At 35.3% G+C, this 25,909-nt stretch overlaps 1 protein-coding gene across 1 annotated transcript; it reads right to left on the bottom strand.

Annotated features, from left to right (window-relative positions):
* Positions 1-442: 442 nt before the first annotated feature.
* LOC6041483 (galactosylgalactosylxylosylprotein 3-beta-glucuronosyltransferase S) lies at positions 443-22,334 on the bottom strand. The gene is made up of 5 exons (XM_038254915.1): positions 21,254-22,334; positions 14,550-14,831; positions 6,815-7,077; positions 6,390-6,744; positions 443-1,913 (listed from the first exon to the last, which is right to left on the bottom strand). Exons 1-5 carry the CDS (start codon positions 21,375-21,377, stop codon positions 1,852-1,854), a joined length of 1,086 nt encoding a protein of 361 aa, XP_038110843.1. The 5' UTR covers positions 21,378-22,334; the 3' UTR covers positions 443-1,851.
* Between the last annotated feature and the right edge of the window lie 3,575 nt (positions 22,335-25,909).

Here is a 25,909-nt window from a genome sequence, read left to right as displayed (position 1 = left end):
GGGCATGATGATTTAAATCGCTGAGAACTGTAACTTACAGTCCGTAAATTTTGGTATTCTACATAAAAAAGGGTTCTAATTTCCAATGTTTTTGTTGATGATTAAAGATTGGGGGTCTTGGGACCATTGAACCATAACAGATAAGAGAGTTTCAATTATTTCTTAAGAGCATAAATTATGGCACATCGTGCCATAAAATCCAACCACCAAACGGTATCGGTAACCCTAGAACTCGGTGAGAAGCCTCTGAAAAGAACAACGAGAGAGTGAGCGACAGCGTGCAAGATTACAATGCTTCCGCGAGAGATTATTCTGTATTGGAAACGGACTTTTCCGTTTATTCGAATAAAACTTTGGAATAATGGTAGGATGGGTTGGAAAAATACTTACATTTCATTTTGGTTTTATTTCGGAACTAGAATTAAAATATACGAACAAAATCGTTTTAGCAACGTGATTTGCCTTTATTTATTCCTTTTTTCATCATCCTCATAAAGTTACAAAGCGATTTAAAATGCTAAAAAACAGATTCTTATCCATACGTACTAACTATTCACAAACCTAGGTTTAAATTTTTCTGTTTAATATCAAGAACCAATCGAGACATCCAAGTGAAGTAGTTTTAGACGAGGAGGAGATATACACGTTTGTTCGTTTTTTAAGGAGTAGTTGTAGTGTAGTATATTTGCATACAATTTTCAGACAACGAGAAGTTAGTGATTCATTTTGTTCAATTGTTTTGTTCTGTTTTCGCTTTCGAAGCGTTGTGTGCGCGCAGCGACAACAACGGAAGACTAACTAATACTTCTTGTCTGGCTTACAAACGTTGAATGGCCGATTGGGTTCCGGTTTGTTTTTGTTTTTAGTCAAACGATCTACTTTGACTAGTGCAATCGTTCTAAGTTGGCTTGATCACATGTTTTGTTTATTCTCTTTCCCTTTTTTTGTTCGGTTTAAAAAGTATTATTTAAGCAGTTTGAGTGAGCCGATAAAATAAATAAAAACCTCGCTACAACCAAAAATTAACCGTTCACAACTGATTTCAAAAATCGACCTTTTTTATTCTTAAACTTTTTATTTCTGTTTTGTGCGAACACTAAACTAATATCACAGCAAACTCAACAAAAGAAAAACACTAAATCATTTGCGTGGAAGTGTTCCTTACTCTGTTGCAACTTAGGACTATTTTGTTCCTTCTCCCTCTTTCTCTCTCAAGATTTGTTCTAGTTTAATTTCCTATCCTAGTGGCTGTCTTAGTAGTTCCAACGGGAGTGTGACGGTTTATGGTTTTACAAAGCTAAGCTAAAAACTTAAAACGAGATGAGTGTTTTGCGTGTTTCTTCTCTCAACTCTTACAAATTAAGGGTTTTTCTCTATCATTTTGCGGCTTAACTTTTCTCAGTGCGTTTCTGTCTGGCTGTGTGTGTTATGTGATAATCTCAAAAAGTGCACACGGCGTTTGATCGCTCTTTTCAATAGCTACTTGCTTGATGGCGATATGGGTATGAATTACATGTACATGAGTCATTATGGTAAACTGTTTTTATGTGCGTGATAATCACTATATTTTTTTAATCCACGAAATCGCGGATTTTAAAGCAAGTTACATTAGTTTGTTCTGATCGTTGATGCAATGCAGTGCTGTTCCTGTTCTAGATGTTTAATTGGTAACATTTTTGTAACAAACTCAAACCTACGCTGAGATTAATTATCTTCTTTTGTAACTAATGTCGTCCTCGTAAAGTTTCGTGTTCAGTAGCTGTCATTGTATTGCTTTCTTGCGTGTAAAACATTTGCTGGATTTTTCAAAGAGTACCTACTGCTTCATCGGCTAGGACCTTAAAAGGGGAATTAACTGAACCACGAAAGCAGCGACTTGGACTTTCCATCCTTGGTGATTTGTGCCACGGTGCCTAGAAAGAAGGAAAATGCAATATAAATAATTGAGCTAAGATAGAATATTTCGTTTACGTTTCAAATCAACAAGAGCTTTTTGCACCTATTTTGCTGTTACACGCATTTTAGTATCTTAAAAACTACGGGAACTATCGATTTAATTTTTGATTCATCCTCTAAATTACTGTCAACAAAATTATTTAATTTCTATTATTTCAATTCTACAATTTTACAATGTTATATCTACAACTTTAATTTTTTTTTAATTTTTGATTTTTTGGAAAATATATTTAAAGTACTTGTTCGGTAACTGGGCTGAGAACGTAGCCTAGTCACCGAATGCTCGCAAACGAGGGGACCACCGATGCATAATATTTTCCAAATAAAATATAAAATAAATTTTACTCGCATTTATTTACAAAGTTAGCTTTTCATATTTCTCTAATTGTGACTTGAAATTACATAAAAGTTTGAAAAAAGTTTTTATTAAATTATTGAACATACTTTTGCATCTATTAACCCCTCGGTCATTTCAGTTTGTTTTGGTGTTTTGACGTTTGTCTGCTTTTTAACTGGGCTACGGTCCAGTTATCGAGCGACCAGTTAAAAAATCTCCCAGTTAAGCAACGCCCAGTTACCGAACAACTACTGTATTTTGTTCTGCTAACATATTACTATTGATTTTTTATAAAGCTTGAAACATTTTGCTACTCATTCAATGTTTTTTTTTATAATTTGAATAAATTTTGCAACAAACATTTTCGAATTATAATTAAAAATAAAGCATTTTTTAATTCCCTCGATTTTTTTTAATTAACCCTCTAACGCCCAAAGCTTTTCACCTTTTTAAAAAAAAGTAAATGGGTTAATTTTGGTCCAATATCTCAAGAATAGCTTTACTTTGGCCCACAAACATTGAATCCATGCAAAATTTTAAATTTGGAGTGGTGCACTAGTGCTCAACCAGGAAGTTAAGAAACTTTTTTTCTGTACAGGTAAAAAGTCTATCTTTAAAAAATAAAATTTCATGGCTAATATTTTATCAAAAATTATTAAGGAGATTACCTCTAACATCATTTTCTTACTATTTATTCATTACTAAACCTTTGGTAGAAATAGTTAGACTCCTTTCAATAATTCTCTGACATTCCCATACAAGTCTAAGAACAACTAAGTGCATCTCCAGCGCTGGTGGCAAACATCGAAGCAAATCAAATTTGCACCCGACGTCAACCCCACCGCGGTAGCAAATTTGCTCTCAGTTCTTCGGGATTTCACTTTGCTACCCCGTATTCAGCCTGTTTTATAGCGCATCAAATGGAATTATGCACGGAAAAATCGAATTAAGCACGGAAAAAAATCAAAATCAGAAAAAAATTAAGAAAAATCTGATAAAATTAAAAAAAAATTACGAAATTCAAAAGCTTAAAAAAATGAAAAAATATATTTTTAAATTTTTTTTTTTTAATTTAAAGAAATTAAAAAATTATGAAAGATAAAAAATAAATAAAAAAATATTTAAAAACTAAACAATTACAAAAATCACAAAAATAAAAAAAACATAAAAAGATAAAAATTAAAAATAGAGCTTGAAATAATTTATAAAATCGAAGAAAATATAAAATTCAAAAATTAAAGTCTAGGCTTTTTCGGATACCGTCCTATAATCAAATGTAAGCATTTAATGTATCCCGCTTACTCCGATGGACATTGAGTGCATCTACAACGCTGGTGGCAAACATGGAAGCAAATCAAATTTGCACCCGACGTCAACCCTACCGGTATTTGTCACGGTAGCAAATTTAAATTTGCTCTCAGTTCTTCGGGATTTTTCTTTGCTACCCGGTATTCAGCCTGTTTGCTACCGCATCAAATGGAATTATGCACGGAAAAATCGAATCAAGCAAAATTAAAAATTTGAAAATATTAAATAATAAAAAAAAAGAAATTAAAAAAATATTACATTTCGTCGCCATCGTGCTAACTTGTCGCACGTGCATTTTGGGCCAAATTGAGTTAAGAACGCCATTTTGTGCAGCTCACAATGCCTCACCTTTTGACCTTCACAGATCCCCAAAATTCGATTTCAATCCTGAGATATTCAACAAAAACCAAAAAAACTCCGTGCATTTTTGTCACTTTACATATGAAAGCAGTTTCAATCTTGTCGTGCTATCTTGTCACTCCATGAAAATTGATGTAAGTGCGACAAAAGGCCAAAGGGATTTCAGACCAGGAAAGTCAGGATGCGTTTGTCGCACGTACAAGCTAGACTACCGTAAACATTTGTAATTATAACTCGGGACTCCAGCAACCAACTTCAACCAAACTTTGGGACAATGCACAGAATGGTCAGCCAAACAAAACGTGTTTGTTATTGTTTACATTGCGCGCTTTCGTTTTTGTATATTCAAGGTCAAACATTAAAACGCGTTTTTCTCGGAACGTCAAAATGGCGGGTGCGACAAGATAGCACGACAACGTCGATTTGTAGATTGGACCTAGAAGTCTAGAAATCAATAAAACAAAAAAAAAATCTAAAATAATAATCAAAAAACCAAAATTCAAAGGGAGACAAAATTTCAAAATAAATCTTTAACAAATTAAAGCAGATAGAAAATCTATCAATTTGAAAAACATAATTTTAAAATCTATTCTATTTTTTTCATTTTGGAGTTTATTGATTTCAGATATTTTAAATTTTTGAATTTCTGAATGTTTTAATTTCAATTTTTTTTAACTTTTTGATTTTTGAATTTTTTATTTTTTTTTAATTTTGCTCATGTTTGCTCTCATCAACCAGAGCAGACATCCAAAAATCTCCGAAACATGAATTCTAAACTTTGCTCCCGGCTTGCCGGTACTTGTCGGGTATCAGAAAATGAGTATCCGACAAAATTTGGTACCTAGAGAGCAAATTTGGTGGGAATCTCAGCAAATTTTTGAACTTTCGACATTTTCGAAAAATGTTATTCTTTGAATTTTTCAATAGGATTAAAAAGTTGTATAAAGTTTTAGCATTTCTAGGCATGATTTTTAATTATTGATTTTGAAGGTAAACGAGGACAAAAAACGAAAAAAGAAAACATATTTGCCCCCGCGGTGGGAATGACGGATTTTTTTTCAAGGTGGCAAATTTGATCTCGGTATTCATAAGCCGATTGAATGTAGTTTGAAACGTTGTAGGGGCAGGGGGGGGGGGGGCAGAATGGGCCACCCTTGGTTTTGGGCTTTAGAATAGATTTAGACCAATTGTAAGGCAAGGGTCTTATAAAGGACGTCAAATAACTTCACCATACCGAAAACGACGTTTGAATTCATTGTATTTTTCGAATTATGAGCAAAAATGTAAATTTATTAGAAAAACCACGCAAATGTTGTTTATTTCGACGTTTTTAAATAAGCTTTCTAAAAAGTTGGATTGTTTGAAAAAGTTTGCTCAATGCTTATAACGATACTAGATGTTACTAGCAAGGTATACAATCAACAACGGAACCTTAAAATCATTTAGAGGCTTGGTGGTGGAAGTGTTAAATTAAAATCCACTTGGGGGCAGAATGGACCACCCTTATCCTGCCTTATAAAAATTTACAAAAGTTATGAAATTTCGATTAAATGGATTATTTCACTGCAACAATAGTAGATTTTTCAGTTGTTTTGACGTTTATTTGTAAAAATAGTGTCTTATTTCAACATATTAACACTATTTTCAAAAATGTTTGTTTTGGTAAGTGACTATTTTTATTAAAGTTGTCTAACTTCATGGAAACTATGTTAGAAAGGTACCTTAAGTCATTTCTTATCTCCCTTCAACGTTGTATTAGACGAAATAGCTTGTTTTTTAAGGTGGCCCATTCTGCCCCGCACCCTGGAAAAGTAGTCGAAAAAACTTTTTTTTAAAAGTGGCTCAAAAATAGTTTTAAGCTAAAAAATTTCATCAACCAAGTATACAACATTGAAGGGAACATTCCAAAGCATGAGCCTACTACACTGAATTCATAAGTTTTCATTTTTTTCCATGGTTTTTGGCGCATTTTACTTAGGCGGGCCATTCTGCCCCCCCTGCCCCTACAGCTCAGACTCTACTATCCGAAGGCCTTGGACAAATTCCACTTCGGATTTTTTTTTTATTGTCGAGCTCGAGTATGACTCCAAACGATAACCACAATTAACAACCAATACGCGCATAAATAGCGAAGGTTAAGTGATGTCAAATTAATTGTCTACTTTGGAACACGTTAGCTTCAGTACAAAACAAAGTAAATCAATCGGATGAATCAAAAACCAGCCAAGCTGAAGTGTTACATCAGTCGTCATAAGCGACAATCGCCATCTCACGACTTCCAAAATCCCTAGATTACGCCTGCGTCAATTCAGCGATCAAGACTTCCATTCAATTCTTCGTTCCCCCCAGACGCTACGCAACCCACCCAAAAAGCCAAGCAAGCCACCACTTATCACCCGTGTGACGATTTTAACGCTTGCACGCTTACCTTCCGACTGGCTGATATGACTCACGCCCATCGCGCCAAGCTGCTTCAGGAGAACCCCCAGGTTGACCTTATCGTTCTGCAGTGTCCCGGCGCTGATGCGCACCTTGGGCGGTTTGTTGTTTTTGGTTTGCGTGTGCCACACGAGCACCTCGGTGCAGTTGCTGGCCTTCGGTTCGATGTCCTGCATCCGCAGGCCGATACTCTTCAGGAACTCGTCCTCCTCGTAGCCGGCCTTGAACGGCATCGTCACGTTCGGGCTGGCCGCCATGTACTCCAGGCTGACGGCGAATCCGGCCATGTCGACGGGCCACTTGCGCTTCGCCGGCCACGAGTCGAAGAAACCCTCGACTTTGCCCTGCAATTTAGAGAGACCGAGAGAGATAAGCCGTTGGATACAACTCGTAATCGCGCTTGCGCAGACTCACATTCTTGACGACCGGCGTGCTGACGGCGTAATCGCCAATCAGCCCAACGGGGAACATCGAAACCTTCTTGGTGGTTCGTATCTCGCTGAACAGCTTCAGATCGAAGGTATTATCGTCGTCGCCAAAGTAGAGCACGCCGGACTTTTTGTTGTTGTTGCGGATCCAGGCCAGGGCGGCCCGCCGGTTAGCGACACCCCGCGGGACCAGCTTCTTGGTGCGGTAGAACGCCGGCATCGGGCTGGCGATGTGAGTGTAGGGAATACCTGCAAATGATAACACACGGTGAGTGATAGGTCCATTCATGATTCACAAGTGCATTCATCCTCCGTCCTCAAGGAGGGTGATTCCCCACTAGGGTGACATTAAAAAGATGAGTTTTGAGGACACACCCCTTTCAATGGAGCACCGCATTCGAGTGGTAAAAATTACAGTTTTCCCAAACTTAGGAATATATGTTAAGCAACCTATTTCAAGATATTTTGACATAGTTAGAAGACAGGGTGGCACATCTACAGGGTGTCAACTAGTGTGACCCAAAAAAAAGGCGCTGTGGCGGAAACCTTCGGGCTCAACAGGATTTCGATAGGTTTTTTGCCTCAGGAACAGTAATTTCATATAACAACAAAATTCCAAAAATCGTTTTGAACTCGTGATTTCGATTTTCTGTTTTCATTCAAAAAAAACATGTTTTGTTTTTAAAGACCTAGAAAAATGCGTTCAAGTTGGCCTGTATTTCCCTTTAAATCATAGTTAGGAGTCCTACCAATAATGTTATGTATTCATACTGATCCAGGAATTCATCATTTTTTTATTGGCAGCATGTTGTAGTGGGAAAAATGAAATTTTTTGCCTGAAAATTTCACGAATTTCTCTCAAAATCCATCTAAAAATATTGGCACCACAACCAATACCATCTTGTAGGTTACAATTTTCTGAACAATTTTGCTATTTTTGAAACTTGGGTTTTGTCACTTCAGTGCCAAGATAATGTATTTGTCCCTATTTTGTGCCTAGTACATAATTTGGGTCTACCAAACTTGATTCAACGAAATGATACGTGCTGCCATTATCTTCATTTTGGTGGGCAAGAATAATTCACTTTTTCCTCTCAAATTAGAAGTAAAGCTATAATCATATCGCTCCTCACTTTTTTTTTTGACAAAATGCTAGTTCGCTTATTAGGTCCAACATTTTTACCACTTTTGCTTACCACTTCTTGACACTCAGCGTCGGACTTATACAGCGATATTAAGTATTTTTATCAAAAATATGATTAAGTACGAGCATTAACACTGCCCATAATTGAATATTCGGCTATTATGCCAAATCAAGTATTCCGAGAAAAACGCGTTTTAGTGTTTGTTGGAACATCACCTGGTGCTAATATCTCGTTTTTGCCAAAAGTGGATGTTAGGCGTTTTTTCAATGGTGGGCAGAATATTAAAACCCAACTTATTCATGTAATATAAGCAAGGCTGCCTACAGCAACCTTTAAGAATAAATCAAATTAAAAGTGCGATCGGCTTAGTAGCCCCAAATAAGGACAAATACTGTTTCAGCTACTGCCAGCATTTTTAAGTTGAGCAGTTCTCTAGGGTTTCGGTCATTCGATTTTTTTTGTATTTTTTAATCCGACTGAAACTTTTTTGGTGCCTTCGGTATGCCCAAAGAAGCCATTTTGCATCATTAGTTTGTCCATATAATTTTCCATACAAATTTGGCAGCTGTCCATACAAAAATGATGTATGAAAATTCAAAAATCTGTATCTTTTGAAGGAATTTTTTGATCGATTTGGTGTCTTCGGAAAAGTTGTAGGTATGGATACGGACTACACTGGAAAAAAAAATGATACACGGTAAAAGAAATTTGGTGATTTTTTTATTTAACTTTTTATCACTAAACCTTGATTTGCAAAAAAAAAACATTTTTAATTTTTTTTATTTTTTGATATGTTTTAGAGGACATAAAATGCCAACTTTTCAGAAATTTCCAGGTTGTGCAAAAAATCATTGACCGAGTTATGAATTTTTTAATCAATACTGATTTTTTAAAAAAATAGAAATTTTGGTCGCAAAAATTTTTCAACTTTATTTTTCGATGTAAAATTGAATTTGCAATCAAAAAGTACTTCAGTGAAATTTTGATAAAGTGCACCGTTTTCAAGTTATAGCCATTTTTATGTAACTTTTTTCAAAATAGTCGCAGTTTTTCATTTTTTAAAATTAGTGCACACGTTTGCCCACTTTTGAAAAAAATATTTTTGAAAAGCTGAGAAAATTCTCTATATTTTGCTTCTTAGGACTTTGTTGATACGACCTTAAGTTGCTGAGATATTGCAATGCATAGGTTTAAAAACAGGAAAATTGATGTTTTCTAAGTCTCACCCAAACAACCCAGCATTTTCTATCGTCAATATCTCAACTAATGGTCCGATTTTCAATGTTAATATATGAAACATTTGTGAAATTTTCCGATCTTTTCGAAAACAATATTTTCAAAATTTTCAAATCATGACTAACATTTCAAAAGGGCCAAACACTCAATATTACGCCCTTTTAAAATGTTAGTCTTGATTTGAAAATTTTGAAAATATTGTTTTCGAAGAGATCAGAAAATTTTACAAATGTTTCATATTTTGACATTGTAAATCGGACCATTAGTTGCTGAGATATTGACGATAGAAAATGCTGGGTTGTTTGGGTGAGACTTAGAAAACATCAATTTTCCTGTTTTTAAACCTATGCATTGCAATATCTCAGCAACTTAAGAGCGAGTTTTTCACCGATGTGAAACAGGTCGTATCGAGGTGCTCCGATTTGGATGAAACTTTCAGGGTTTGTTTGTCTATACATGAGATGAACTTATGCCAAATATGAGCCCTCTACGACAAAGGGAAGTGGGGTAAAACGGGCATTGAAGTTTGAGGTCCAAAAAACATGAAAAATCTTGAAATTGCTCGCATTTCCGTAAAACTTCATCAATTCCAACTCTCTTAGATGCATTCGAAAGGTCTTTTGAAGCCCTTCAAAATGTGCTATAGACATCCAGGATTGGTTTGACTTTTTCTCATAGCTTTTGCAAATTACTGTTGAAAATTGATTTTTTCAAAGCATTAATAACTTTTGGCAACAGCCTCCAACACCCATACTCCCATAGATCAAAAGTTAGGGAATTTCATGGACTATAAGCCTATACGGTATTAGCTTTTTGGCCAATCGCAGTTTTTCTCATAGTTTTACGATTTGTCTAGAACAAACATTTTACAACGTTAGTTTTTGCCCTGTAGGCCGCCATAGCGGCACTTTTTGGTCTCAATTTTGTCATATTCGGAATCCTCAGAAAATTTTACATTAGATTGAGGTGTTGGAATTTTGAATTTGATTGGAAAAAATGCCATTTAGAATTAATTAAAATATTATTTAAAATTTTGTCGGATTAAGGGTAAAACAAGTTTTCGCCTACTTGATACAGCATTTGACGTATTGATCATAGGGTAAATAAGATCTATTTCTTTTTTCAAAAATGTTTTATTTAATTTTTTTTTAAATCAAAATTACAACTCCAATACTTCTAACTTACGTGAAATTGACCGAGGATTCCGAATATGACAAAATTGAGACCAAAAAGTGCCGTCTTCTTGGCCTACAGGGCAAAACTAACGTTGTAAAATGTTTGTTCTAGAAAAATCGTAAAACTATGAGAAAACTGCGATTGGCCAAAAAGTTGATACCGTAGGCTTAAAGTCCATGAAATTACCTATCTTTTGACCTATGAGAGTATGGGTGTTGGAGGCTGTTGCAAAAAGATATTAAGGTTTTAAAAAAATCCATTTTTAACAGTAATTTGCAAAAGCTATGAGAAAAAGTTTAACCAATCCTGGATGTCTATAGCACATTTTGAAGGGCTTCGAAAGACCATTCGAATGCATCTAAGAGAGTTGGAATTGATGAAATTTTACGGAAATGCGAGCAATTTTAAGATTTTTCATGTGTTTTGGACCTCAAACTTCAATGCCCGTTTTACCCCACTTCCCTTTGTCGTAGAGGGCTCATATTTGACATGAGTTCATCTCATGCATAGACAAACAAACGCTGAAAGTTTCATCCAAATCGGAGCACCTCGATACGACCTCTAGAACAAACCGAGCAGAATCTACAAATACTGCCTCTTAAGGTCGTATCGACAAAGTCCTAAGAAGCAAAATATAGAGAATTTTCTCAGCTTTTCAAAAATATTTTTTTCAAGAGTGGGCAAACGTGTGCACTAATTTAAAAAAATGAAAAACTGCGACTATTTTGAAAAAAGTTACATAAAAATGGCTATAACTTGAAAACGGTGCACTTTATCAAAATTTCACAGATATACTTTTTGATTGCAAATTCAATTTTACATCGAAAAATAAAGTTGAAAAATTTTTGCGACCAAAATTTCTATTTTTTTTAAAATCAGTATTAATTAAAAAATTCATAACTCGGTCAATGATTTTTTGCACAACCTGGAAATTTCTGAAAAGTTGGCATTTTATGTCCTCTAAAACATATCAAAAAATAAAAAAAAAATTGAAAATGTTTTTTTTTGCAAATCAAGGTTTAGTGATAAAAAGTTAAATAAAAAAATCACCAAATTTCTTTTACCGTGTATCATTTTTTTCCAGTGTAGTCCGTATCCATACCTACAACTTTTCCGAAGACACCAAATCGATCAAAAAATTCCTTCAAAAGATACAGATTTTTGAATTTTCATACATCATTTTTGTATGGACAGCTGCCAAATTTGTATGGAAAATTATATGGACAAACTAATGATGCAAAATGGCTTCTTTGGGCATACCGAAGGCACCAAAAAAGTTTCAGTCGGATTAAAAAATACAAAAATTTAAATTGAAGAAAAAATACCGATTTCGTAGAGAATTGCTCAGTTTCAAAAACATTTACATTGTTTTATAACAGCAATTTACAAACAACAGTACAACAAAATCACATATTTTTTTTTCAAGATTTTGAGTAATATTTTCATTAAAAGTAGGAATTTCCATCAAAATGTGGATAAAATGTGATATTGTTGTACTAAAGGCGCCTAATTTAAAATAAATGTCTTCGTCGTGGCGCTTACGTCACGTAGTCAAATTAATGAAAACAATAGAGTTTGCTTGTAAATTGATGTTATAAAACAATGCAAAAGGTTTGGAAAGTAAATCGCAAATGGCGAGTTCTAAACGGTTTTTGGGAAATTTTTGTTTTATAAAAACATTGTTCCTTAGGCAAAAACCTCTCGAAATCTGAGTGAACCCAAAGGTTTCCGCCATATCGCCTTTTATTAGGACACACTTGTGTCACCCATTTTTAGCATCTATTTAAGACTTTTTAGATCCCTGGGCGAAAAAGGGTACAAATCGCGAATTAGGCCTGCCACGCAAAAAAAAAGGCTGAACAAAAAAGCGTCAAATAAAGTTAGTTTTTCACATAAAATTTCCTAAGGAATCGATTGCGTATGGTTTAAAATACTATACAAAAAGTTAAATGCAAATTTTGCCCCCTTTCCCATTTTTTAAACCCTCTACAACCCAACCCCGCCTTTAGGCGGGCTTCGATTTAAGGGGTTACATACATGACATTATGTAGAAAATCAAAAAATTTCATATTTCAGAAAATTTAATAAATCCACTTAAAAGATGATTTTCAATCACTCCTGAAAGTTTCACGAAGATATTTCATGATTAAACTGAGTAAGATACGATTTACGTTCAAAATTTTGACATGCGCAAAGCGAACTGTCGAACTTTGTGAGCGTTTTTCTCTGAACACCGAGTTGATTTACGGGTGTCACGATATCTCGAGATGGGATGGACCAAATTGGCTGAAATTTGAGATGAAGACTTGCAAGACCCGTGTGCATGACGAAGCCCGATTTTGAAATTTTGCTTTTTAAAAAAATACAAACGAGGCTTTACCAAAATTTTGAGCCAATTTGGTCAAAACAGTGTGGAGTTACCGTTTTTTTTTTAACTGCTAACTTAAAATGGCTATATCTCGGCAATGATACAACCAAATATCTTCAAATTTATTTTGATTATAGTTGAAAATATATATTTTAATGCCTTTAAAACAGATTTAAAAAAAGTTTAAGTGTTTGCCCAAACCAACTTCTTACATTTTTTTCGATTTACATGTATGTAACCCCTTAAAAAATCGCCAAAAAACAAATTTTCAACCAATTTTTGATTTTTAAAAAGTATTGGAAAGAAGAACTCTTAAAATTTTAGAAAATTTTTGGGTTGGATATTTGACTTGTTTTATTGCCAATGTTTTTAAAAATGACATTTTTTTAGTGGTCAACTTTGGCTGTGTTTTTTGCTAACATTTCCTATATTTTAAGTAAAAATAAGTATGCAGTAATTTTTCTAGTGTCCCAGACTATGCCTCTACGCATTTTTTTACAATTCAAATGATAATGGTGCAATTTTATAGCAGAAAATGTTAAAAACAAGCAAAAAATTGAAAAAGTGACTGTGAAAACATGAAAAAATTAGATAGGCAAAATGTTATGATAGGAGGTGGTAGAATAGGCCAAATGCTACCAAAAACAAACATAAACTAAACAAGATAATTGCAAATTAAAATACTAAAAATGAAACAAGAAAAACCTAAAACAAGAGAAGTAAAGTTTTTCGTAGAACAAAAGTTGCTCAAAATGACAAAATGAACACGGGAAAAATAAAAAAATCGAAAAAAAATTTGGGCTGTAAAGGGTTAAATTGCATATTATAGAAAGTATGTGGCCATCAAAAGTTCAATTTTCTTTTGTAAAAAAAATCAATATATCGGGCCAAAATAACTTCATTCACCACAAATGCCATTTATTGCTTAATTAACCCATATTCCAGAAAATTCATTTTTGGCAGCCTACGGAAAGATTGCACAAAAACCTAGGTTTGTTATTTCAATTTTTATATTCTTTTACGCAACTGTTGGGTTTTTCATGCATTTTTTTTTTTCGTTATTTCCAAAACTTCACCTTTGAGGTTCAATGGGTACATGTTGCCCGATTTTGATCATATTTGGCTCAGAGTCCTAAAATAGCTCAAAGACAATATTCAGCTTGTGGAGCGAGGTTTTGAAAAAAGTCCCATATTCTGGACACCCTAATGCGCAATCGATTCCCAATGAAATTTTATGTGAAAAAATGACTTGTGACGATTTTTTTTGCGTGTCAGATCTTCCCAACAAGTATCTACGTGGTTTATGGATGGTCCCATCTCTGGAACCAGATTTTCCACCATCATGCACTATGGTTCAAAAGATGTCTTTGAGTCCCATTAAACATATACAAATAATCTAAAATTTTGGTACTTTTGGGAATCCAACTTATTGTGAAAAAAAGTGAAATAATGAAATGGGTAATTTTTTACAGAGTGCAACTTTTTTTTATCTGAGTAGCCCTAATTATTATTTACAACTTTGCCGAAGACACGTCATCGATCAGAATATCCTATATCAAAATACAGATTTTCATATATTTACGTAATTGTATGGAGATTTAAATGGAAAAATTTATGTACGAAATTGCTTCTACTGAGATAGGTCATGGACAATGTTTCATCCAATTAAAAAAAATACCTACAATGAAAAGACGATTTGCAAAATCGTAGGGAACTACCCTGTTATTTTTTTAAGATTAAAAAAAATGATATAAAAGGCCACACGGTTTCTTGCTTTATGAAGAACAACCCCTTACCGAATCTCTTCAGCAAACTGTTCAGCACCCGGTTACAGCCGTCCGTGTCGTCCGCGACGATCCAGTGCAAATAGGGCACGTGCATCAGCGTTTGCCCGAGCCGCGTTATTTCGGCAATCTGCTCCCGCCGCGGGTACGTCGGCGTCACGAAGTAGATGATCGGCGCTGCCGGTTCCGCTGTGACCTCACCGTACAGCAGCTTGCGGGTGTCGTCGAAACTCTCGAAGCACACCGCCATCGTGTCGTTCACCGGGATCATCGCAAAGTCCTGGCTGGCATCGTCTGGGGGGAATTAAGGCAGAGAAATATTGGTTTAGCAAATAAATGTTTTTCAAATGTAGCAATCTGCAGTCGTAACTGAGCGTAATCGCCGATGATTACGATTTCCCGGTGCAACAACAGCTTATCAAAAGCGATCTGAACGAATGTCGTGGACGGTAATCTTGGCGTCGAGCGACCTAACCGTTTTAAAATATAAATGTGATTGCATTTGCATGGATACATCTCATTAAGTGTAATCGCGCAGATGATAAAACGCTATCACGCTATTGTTTAGTGGTAGTAAGTAGCACTGCGACAAACGTACGAAAATAGGCAGTTGAGAGCTGAGGCTGTTGCCGTTATTCGACCGGGCATCATGTGCTTAGTTATAAAAAAATGGTACACACATTCGTTACGAAGCTATAGTACGTTATCATCATAAATCAAAGTATTTTTGTTGTCATTATCTTGACGATCATATGACGGCTGAATTGGAAGCAAAAGGAGTCTGACTCATGAAAATATAATGTTATTATTTTGATTTAGAATTTCTAAGGAAAAAGCATTGGCCTAATCTAGTAAAACAAATTTACTGTACCGTCAGTGAGGGTGACTACTTATTCTATAAATCCCCACTACACATGTTTGATTTTTTTTAATTATTGTCCGGAATCTGATAATATTTTTAGCCAAACCCGTAAAATTATCACTTTGGATAACAGTGAGTTGGCGATAAATTTTTGTTCTATGAAAAACATTACTTCTCTAGTTTTATATTTTTCTTGGTTCATTTTAAGTATTTTAATTTGCATTTGTTTCTAATAGTATTTGGCTAGTCTACAACCTGGTATCATTACCTTTTGCCTATCTGTTTTTTCGTGTTTTACAGATACTTTTTAATTTTTTGTTTGTCTTTCACATTTTCTACTATAGAAAGATACCATTATAATTTGAAGTGTAAAAAATGCGTAGAGGCTTAGTCTGCTACACTACAAAAATTACTGCATAGTTAATTTAACATAATAAAAAGTAAATGTTAGTAAGAAACACAGCCAAAGTTGACCCCAAAAAAATGTCATTTTTTAACACATTGGCAAAGTCGGGTAAAATAACAAGTATAACAGCCAAACCGTAGGGGAGCAACTATCTACGAAATCGGCCGATTTCGACCTTTTTTATTTTTTGTATTTTTTGATTTGGCTCAAACTTTTTAAGGGTCTTTCCTAAGACCAAAGAAGCTATTTTGTGCCATTGGTTCACCCATGCAAGTCTCCATACAATTTTGGCAGCTGTCCATACAAAAATGGTACGTAAATATTCAAACAGCTGGAACTTTTGAGTGAATTTTCGACAAAGTTTTAGGTACTCAACAATACTATTGAGACTATTGAGAAAAAATTAGGCACACGGAAAAAAAATTAAGATTTTTTAATCAACTTTTTTTTCCATAAAAACTCAATTTCCCAAAATACGTATTTTTTTATTTTCGAGATTTTTTGATATGTTTTAGGGGACAAAACCCCGCAACTTTTGAGCTATAGAGAAACATGGTCAAAAAATCTGCCGCCGAGTTATGAATTTTCGAAAAATAGTGATTTTAGGAAAAAATTGAAATTTTATGCTAAAACAAAATTGACGTAATTTTTTTATGTTAAATTGAATTTCCAATCGAAAAGTACTTTACAGATTTTTTGATAAAGGGCTCTGTTTTCAAGATATAATAGCCACCGAAAGTTTGATTTTAGCGAAATATTGGCAGTTTTTCGATTTTTTTTAAAATAGTGACCATGAGTGACCATTTCTAAAAATTTTTTTTTTTGAAAGTTCAGAAAATATTTGCTATAAAATAATCTAAGAAACCTAGAAGATTGGACCTCTGGTTGCTGAGATACAGCGGCTTAAAGAAAAAGAAACAAAAAAATTGAAGTTTTCTAAGTCTCACCCAAACAATCCACCACAGAGTAAGACAGAGTCACTACTGCCATTTGATTTTCGGTTCCACTTTGTGGTACAACGCAGGTACATCGCACGCCTGCTACCAGCAAACCTTATGGAGCCAAAAAATAAAATGACATTTCTTCGGACTGCTCGCTCTGTGTTACTCTGTGAATCCACCATTTTCTAATGTCGATACCTCCGCAACTAATGGTCCGATTTTCAATGTTAAAATATAAAACTTTCGTGAAATTTTCCGATCTTTTCGAAAAAAATATTTTGAAATTTTTAAATCAAGACTAGCATTTCAAATGGGCGTATTATTCAATGTTTGAACCTTTTAAAAATTTTCATGTTTTAACATAGAAAATCAGACCGGAGATGCAGTCGATTGGGCAGTCTGTATCACTCAAGTAGCGAACTAACATTCCCATCCACTTCCAAGTGATCTTACCACTGGTCGTAGCCAGCGCCGGTTTTGATTAGTATGATAGGAACCAAAGCTGTTAATCGGTGAATCAACGTCATCGATGTCGATGATCGTTGATTTAAACGTAATCGTAATCGCAGCCATCGTTGATTTAATCGTCAACGTCAACGGAGTCGTTGATTTAAACGGCGTTGATCAACGCGTTGATTATCGATAATCAACGATTTGATCAACGACGTTCTTTTATAGTTTTCTAGAGTTTTATGAGGAAAGAACGATTTTTTCATAAATGTATTGATTGGGAAACATTCTTAAATAGATGTGACATGGTTGTTCGGGGATCCGGGTGTACCAAGAGGACCGAAGTGACCGGATTTTAAACCGTAATTTAAGCCCTAGCTAATTGCTGGTAACTTTCATCTCCACTTTGGTTCCCAAGTCCAACCAGGATTTTTCTTATGTAAATGACACCGAGTACGGACCATTGGGAACCGAGATATGGCCGGATTAACACCGGAATTATTGTTCCGGCGGGTTCAGTAAGAGTCTCGCGTGGCTAAATAACGACAGAATTTGTTTTTCTATGAAACAATACTGAATTGACCACATGACCCATGTTCCAGAACCCAAATTGAGATCGGCCAAGATGTCAAACTTCATGACAGACCGGAGTAGCCTACTGTTGGTGATCAATGAGTTTCGATCGAACCCCAAGAGATAAATCTTCCGTTTGGTGCCGAAAACCGATCGCAGTAGGTCATAAATATTTTGTTTACTCTTTGAATACTAGCAGGAAGCTACTCCAGTCTGTCACGAAGTTTGACATCTTGGCCAATCTTAGTCTGGGTTCTGGAACATGGGTCATGTGGTCAATTCAGTATTGTATCATAGAAAAATAAATTGTGTCGATGAACCCGCCGGAACAATAATTCCGGTGAAAATCCGACCATATCTTGGTTCCCAATAGTCCGTTCTCGGTGTCATTTACATAAGAAAATCCTGGTTGGACTTGGGAACCAAAGTGGAGATGAAAGTGACCAGCAATTAGCTAGGGCTTAAATTACGGTTTAAAATCCGGTCACTTCGGTCCTCTTTGGATTAACAACCATGCCACATCTATTTGAGAATGTTTCCCAATCAAAACATTTATAATCGTTCGTTCCTCATAAAACTCTAGAAAAGTAAACGCCGTTGATCAACTCGTTGATTATCGATAATCAACGCGTTGATCAACGCCGTTTAAATCAACGACTCCGTTGACGTTGACGATTAAATCAACGATGGCTGCGATTACGATTACGTTTAAATCAACGATCATCGACATCGATGATATAAACGCCGTTGATTTCAACGATTAACAGCATTGATAGGAACCTTTGAGAAGTTGCGAAAAGAGGGAAGATAGCTCCCACTCATCTTTCACGGCTCGTGGTTGTAACTTCTCGAGGTCCTGGTCACACCAAATATGAACCCTCTACGACAAAAGGAAGGAGGGTAAAACGGGCATTGAATTTTGAGGTTAAAATACATCAAAAACCAATGCTCGCATTTGCAAAACTTCAAAAGCTCTTTCAAATGCAACCATAGATTTCATCAAGTTGTACGAATGAATCTTGGACCTCAAACTAACTTGTTAGCAAAACAATCTAAATCTGTCCACTTACTTCGTAGACAAAATTGTATAGGATAGCGATTTTTATGGTTAAAATAAGTGAGGAGATCATTACTGCTTGACTGCATGTAAAAAAAAATCACAAAAACCCTTTATGTTTATATATCATCTTTAAGAATTGATTGGTCTAAAAATTTGTAGAAAATTAATACACTCTAAAAAATAAACCTGAAAAGTTACAGAAGATCAATTAACAGTTTCTAATTTTAAGCTGAATTCTGAAATCTGTAATTCTGTAATTCTGTAATTTCGGAATACATTCGTCCGGCTTCAGCTGAAGATTCATGCTGTCCCATGTTGCATGTTCGAGTGTAGACCTACGGAAAACCTTGCCGCGAGGAGAGGTGAGTGAACCAGTACACGAGCCACCTACGACATAATTCCTCGGGCGGCCCAGGTCAACTCGAAGTTACCCCAGGCACCCCCAGTGCAGGACACATTGGGGGTAGAAAGCGGATAGCATAAGCAAAAGATCAAAGCAGGCCGCGAGGCATACTTTTAAAGTGGTTTGTATCTGCAAAGAAATTTGTATTAACAAAAGGATCAAACATAAAAAGGCGATACTCATTAATACTTCCCTGCGACCTTGGAGGTCTCTCGGTTGGACATCTAGCCGTGAACACCAAGCTTGGTATCAATCTTCGTCAGTCGGTGTGGTATTGATCACAGCTGGTGTTAGTTTGACGCTCCGTCGTCGTCTGTTGTATCCTGCGGCTGCGTAGCAAGTCAGATGCTCGCTCATTCAGTTTGAAACGAAAAGAACAAAAACAAAAAAAAAAGATTCTGATAGTGAGTTTCAACTCAGATGTTAAGTGTAATATAATATTAAACATAAATAGTTCACTTCATGATTCTTTATAGGCACTTTATTTATTTTGCTTTCATTATCACATTCACTATTTCTTCGGGTCGTCTAATTTTCGTCGTGTTCCCGTACTTGGAGAATTCCGCATAACTAATCACTGCTGGTTCGTAGTGTAATGTCGAACATGTTACTAGCTAACACAACAGTGACACAGAAACAGAATTTTACAAGCACGGGAATTTCCACACGACCTCCCAGTGAATTAATACCGAGCTTTAACTATTTTTATACTACTATTACCTAAAATGTCCAAAGCAGCTCAGCAAAACTCACTGGGAGCGTTCCACAATTTAGCCCCATCCGGGGGGAGCTTATCCCTTTGTACCCTCGTGTTTGTTTCCTTTGATCAGTAGTCAACAACTAATGCCATACATATGGACTGGCGGGATGGAAGCACGTGGACACCTTCCCCCGATTATTGTTTAGTATGCATTTTGTCTACTAAAAATAAAAATAAAACGGAGGGGGTAAGTTTGCCCGAAGCGAGTTTTTATGCTTGAAAGTTATTAAAACAATTTGATAATTTTGTTAATGTTAATGTTTTCATAGCATTTTCAAATTTGTAAGGAGACTTATATGAAGAAACTAATGATGCAAAATGGGTTAAGCAATCGATTGACAAAGTTTCAAACAAATAAAAAAAAAATTCTAGATTTAGATTTGGATTCTGAAGTTTGTTTTGAATTACAGTTTTCAAATTTTAAGAAGATTGCTGATTTAAAATAACTCTCCATTTTTAAAGACATTTGAAATTCTAATGTATTCTAATTGATTTTCAATTTTAGAGAGTTATTTGATATTTGATATTTTTTTTTTTCAAAGTTGTACGGTTTACGAGTACTACAACATGGACAGCTGCCAAATTTGAAAAAAAATTATGGAAAATTATATGGACAAACTAATGATGCAAAATGACTTTTTTGGGCATACCGAAAGCACAAAAAAAAAGTTTCAGCCCGATTAAAAAATACAAAAAAATCGAATAACCGAAATCTCACAGAATTGCTCACTTGAGTTTGAAATTAGAAAACAAAGCATGAAAACACAATTATCCCCCTATTACAGCTCCTAATTATCTGGTTTCCCCCGTCTTGGTCAAAGCGCACAATTCCTGTGTGAAATTACATGTTTAAAATTCAGAATAACTTTTCTACAACAAGTATTTCCGGCAAAACAAAAATTGAACTGCGCAATCTGGCATATTTTCAATTTAATTAATCAAAATTTTTACAAAATATTGTATTTACTGTACAGTTCTTAGAGATTTGGTACATAATTTCCCTAGCTGATGGAAAAAAAACAAGTAATGGATCGGAATCATTTGTGTTATTGTTAAACTTTATGCTATATTAATAAATTAAGATTTTCAAAAGTCCTTTGATTTAGAAAATTTAGATGGTTTATTTGTTAGTGTTATGGAATGAACAATATTCTATAAATTTAACTACTTTACTGAGCTTAGTTATCTTTATTATTATTAAACTGTTTTCTATAACTAAATAATACTATTTATGATTGAAATACAAACAGCATTTACATACCTGCCATCATGTACGAGTTGTTGAAGAAGAAAACTCCAACCACAAAAAGGATAACAACTCCCATGGCAAAGCTCCTGGCCCGCGTTACGTTTCGACAGAACGAGTGCACCATCTTCACCAGCATTCCAGCACTGGGCCGGACCAACCTCTGACCAGTAGTCGTGGCCAGGCCCCCCTTAAATCGAACCCTTCTTCAAATCAACACTCCAAAATAGAACTCCAATTAAGGACTGTCCCCAAAAAGGTCAATGAATTGCTTCTTTTGGCCTTCGACACACACAAATCACAGCACCGTGACCATCTTTGTTGTCTGTGTCCAGATTGTCACGCACCCAACCCCTGTTTCTCCGCCTCCCTACAAAAGGGCTTCACGGAACTGCGGCCTCTTTTCGCGTTCCAAAGCAAGTTATTGGCACCTCATCAAGTTTAATTGTGGCGATTATTTTTATCTTTTCGACCCAGACTGCTTCTGCTGCTGCTGCTGCTGGCCACGGTCAGCCGCCAGAGGGCATCTTCCTGCTCTGCAGGTTTGATCTGTGGGGTTTTCCTCTGATTTTCCTTCGAGACCACCCAAGTCAAATTGGACTTTGTGACCTGGGCTTCAATTTCGCGAATTATACACTATTCTTTTGTTGCTGACCGCGACTAATTAAATCCACTCTGCCTGGTGGTGGCCACCGCGTTGTATAACTATGTATAGCAGCAGCAACACACTTTCAACATCGAAATTTTAGCTTCATATTCTGGTTTTAGAGCAACACACTCTCCTTCAACAGTAGCAGCAACAACTATTGAATTAATTTTTTCCCTTTCGACTCGGGCCCAAAACCAAAACACAAAACAGTCGAATTTTTCTTCACTGTTTTGCACACCGCACCAACCACAATAATCTCTATGCTCTATGCTGCTGCGTTTTATGCTGTGACCACACCGTCACCACCAACCCCCTCCGGGACCGCGACCCAAACGCGATTCGAACGAATGGAAATGTTTTTTTTTTTGGACTCCGATTTGCTGCGATGAATGATTGCCAGTGTTGAATGGACGACGGCGACTGACGCGGAAAATACATTCGGGTTTTGATTTGTCTTCTGTGCGCTGTCTGTCTGTCATAAACTTCAGAACGGAGCAGCTGTCAGTTGATGGATGATAAAGGGGGGTTGTCTGTTATTTGACATATAGGGGTTTGGAAATAGAGTTTAGATAAATTAAAAATGATTGAAATATAAAAAAAAAACAAAACTTAAATAAAAAAAATTCTCGAGTTTTTTTTTGAAAAGGTCCTATAAACAAAATTTCCAATTTTTGCTTTTTGGGTGTTTTTGAATACCCCTGACTCAAGGCGGTTTCAAAAACACCCAAAAAGCAAAAATTGGAAATTTTGTTTATAGGACCTTTTCAAAAAAAACTCGAGAATTACGAAATCCTTATGTTAAAAAAATAAGATTGGAATCCAAAAAAAAGAAAACAAATATTTTTTGTTGTCGAAGTTTCCGGGACAGGAAATTTTAGGAGCTGTAGGGGGGTTCATTGCAGAAAAGGAGCAATGTTGTGATCTGGTGAAAATAGTAGTTTGTTGATTCGGAAAATAAATTTTACGATACTGGTGAGGAAAAACTTCGAGGTGGCCGCGGTATTCGTGAGCGCTGACCGAGGAGAGCGCTCTCAAGCCTATCAGGCGGTTTGGGAAACGGGAGCCGCCTCAAAGAGGGCTCCAACGAGAAGCTGTTGTAGGCGGCACTGAACATACACTCACCACAGTGCAGAGATGTTGCCGTCGTGTTCGGGTGGATCATTTTAATCGGACCAAATTGAGAGGTTCGGAAGTGTATCATCAATTTAAGGTACGATCGTTTATTTTTCAGAGCTTGTGTGAGTGAACCTTGCACTTGAGTTTTAATAAAGGTGAGTCTTCATTTATTTAATTATTGTTATGCCATTAGATACCATCTACAAGAAGTAGCATGCTGTGCCTTCATTTTTTTCATAGCATTAAAATGGATTGTACAGTCCATGTAAAATTATACAGAATTTTAGTTTCACTCTATTAATAGTTTAGTTTTTAAAAATTTTGAATTAAAATTGATTAAAAATAAGTCACTTATACTATCTTACAATGTTAATTCCAAACTGTACTAATTTTGATATTTCTCCAACAGTGAGCGAGTTGTGGCGCTATAACCACGGCAAATAGTGTCCAGGGCATTTGTGGAAATACGATGTCCCATCCAAGAGGGTCCCGGAGCACCAAAACTTCTTAGCATGGTGCTCCCAACGATTCATTGCTTTCATAAACAGGAACGTGAGCGGGGGATCCCCACGTTTCTTCCTCCCCTGTAGATTCAGAATTGTATTGTAGTTTGAACATTCGTGCTCAAACTCAATCCACTTCAACGAATCATCTTTGCGGTAAACTTTACGCAGTTGGCCTGGCCGCTTTAACGTTTTGTGATGTTTCAATGCAATTTATTGCAATGGGGCACTGCAAATGTTAATAATGACAAGAGGATGCTAGGCGTTAATCAACCTAAGGCATTTTCCAGGATGCCCTCGAAAGACTGGCTGCGCTAGGGTTAGATTAGATTAGATTAGATTAGATTAGATTAGAAATCCTTATGTTAAAAAAATAAACACAAATTATTTAAAACTAAATAAAAAAATTCTAACTGTTTCAATTCTTGAATTTCTCAATTTTAAAATTCTACAAATTTTACGAATTTCAATTTTTTTATATGTGTTTTTGAATTTATTATTATATATTCTTCTAAATTTACAATTATTTCGATCCTTAAATTTCAAAATTTCTGGAATTATTTTTTTCGGAATTCTGAATTGAATTGAAAATTTTAATATCCAAAATTTTAAAATCTTCAACTTTATGGATTTATAATTTTTAAAGTGTTTTTCAATTTCAGGATATGCAATAATGCAGAAAGTGTCAAATCTAGATTTTTTTTTTGAATAAGTCCTATAAACATATGAAAGACAATAGTTTATAGGACCTTTTCAAAAAAAAAAACTCTAGACATGTACATGATGCCTTTAGAACTGTTACCGTCAAGTCATCTGGGCATAATCAGCTTTGAATTTTCAAATATTTTTTAAACATATCTGACTAGAGCGTCAAATTTCCCGGGATTTCCCGTAAAAAAAATATTTCCCGTTTCCCGGGAAATTTGTAAATATCCCGGGAATTCCCAAATTTTAAGCAGAAGTATACATTTTCTTAATTAAATACAAAATTTGTCTTGAAAAACTTATTTTCTTCATTTTTTAAATTTCTGGGGGTTTTTTAAAAAAAAAGTCCGATAAACCAAATTTTTTGTTTTTGCGTTTTGGGTGTTTTTTAATACCCCTGACTGCTTTTTGGGTGTTTTTTTAATACCCCTGACTCAAGACGGTTTGAAAAACACCCAAAAATCAAAATTGGAAATTTGGTTTATTGGACCTTTTAACAAAAACGTTACTTAATCCACCTTTAGGTGGTTGGTGCCTTCCTCACATTCATAAAGTCAATACATTGAGTAAAAATAACAACATTCCCCTTTAACATGTCTAACAAATCAACTTTAACAGTCATTTCTTTTGATAGGGTTTCCAGACCTTCAATATTTCTGGCTCATCGGCCTCCAAAAAATGTATAAATAACACTTAAGTGCTAATAACTTTTGATAGGGTTGTCAGATCCTCGATGTTTTAAGCTCATTTGAAAGGTCTTTTGATTATCTAACTAAAGACAGGTCGCATGATGGACCCGAACATCATTTTTATTGAAATATCTGAGATCCGGTCTACAAAAAGTGTATAAAAAACACTTAAGTGCTAATAACTTTTGATAAGGTTGTCAGATCTTCAATGTTTTAGACTCATTGGAAAGGTCTTTTCAATACCTTTCTGAAAATGTATAACATGATAGGTTTTCTTGCAAAAACCACCCTTTTTACAATCTTCCGGACATACGCCAAAATCGTTTTTTTAGCATAACTTTTGAAGTACTTTGCTAAACTTGCTGATTTTAAATAGAGACCTATGGAACCCCAAGACGGATTGAATGAGACTAATACGGTCAAAATCCGTTTATACAATCTGGAGATAATTGAGTGACAATTTTTTGTCCACCCACCTACACACATCCACACAGACATTTGCTCAGAACATGATTCTGAGTCGATATGTATACGTGAAGGTGGGTCTAGGTTGTCAAATTAAGAAGTTCATTTTTCGAGTGATTTTATAGCCTTTCCCTCGGCCTTTCCTCATTAAGGTGAGGAAGGCAAAACTCCAGATTTCAACTTTATATATCAAGCTCTAAGTCAAACCAAACTCTCAAATTGGTCACAGATGCAAGTCTAAAAGAAATTTCATGATTGTCGAGTATTTTTTATTTTTTGGCAATACTTTGATAAACAAAATACTTTTCAAAAAAATCATGTTTGGATTTATTGTACAATTCGAACTTAAAAAATTAGAAAAAAAACATTTACCTGTAGTTGTATGACTTTTTACATGCAGTCATGCTATTAATTGATCTTCACAATTGTTCTAACTAACCATTAAGGTCACTTTCCTATACAGTTTTGTTGCAAAATATTTATCAGAGCCAATTTCAGAACATTTTTCAATAAATTTGAAATTTCCCGCGAATTCCCGGGAAAT

Source organism: Culex quinquefasciatus, chromosome 2 (assembly GCF_015732765.1).
Source record: "Culex quinquefasciatus strain JHB chromosome 2, VPISU_Cqui_1.0_pri_paternal, whole genome shotgun sequence".
Classification (NCBI taxonomy): domain Eukaryota; kingdom Metazoa; phylum Arthropoda; class Insecta; order Diptera; family Culicidae; genus Culex; species Culex quinquefasciatus.
Note: the sequence above shows the minus strand (reverse complement) of the source record. Positions and strands in the feature narration are given on the sequence as shown.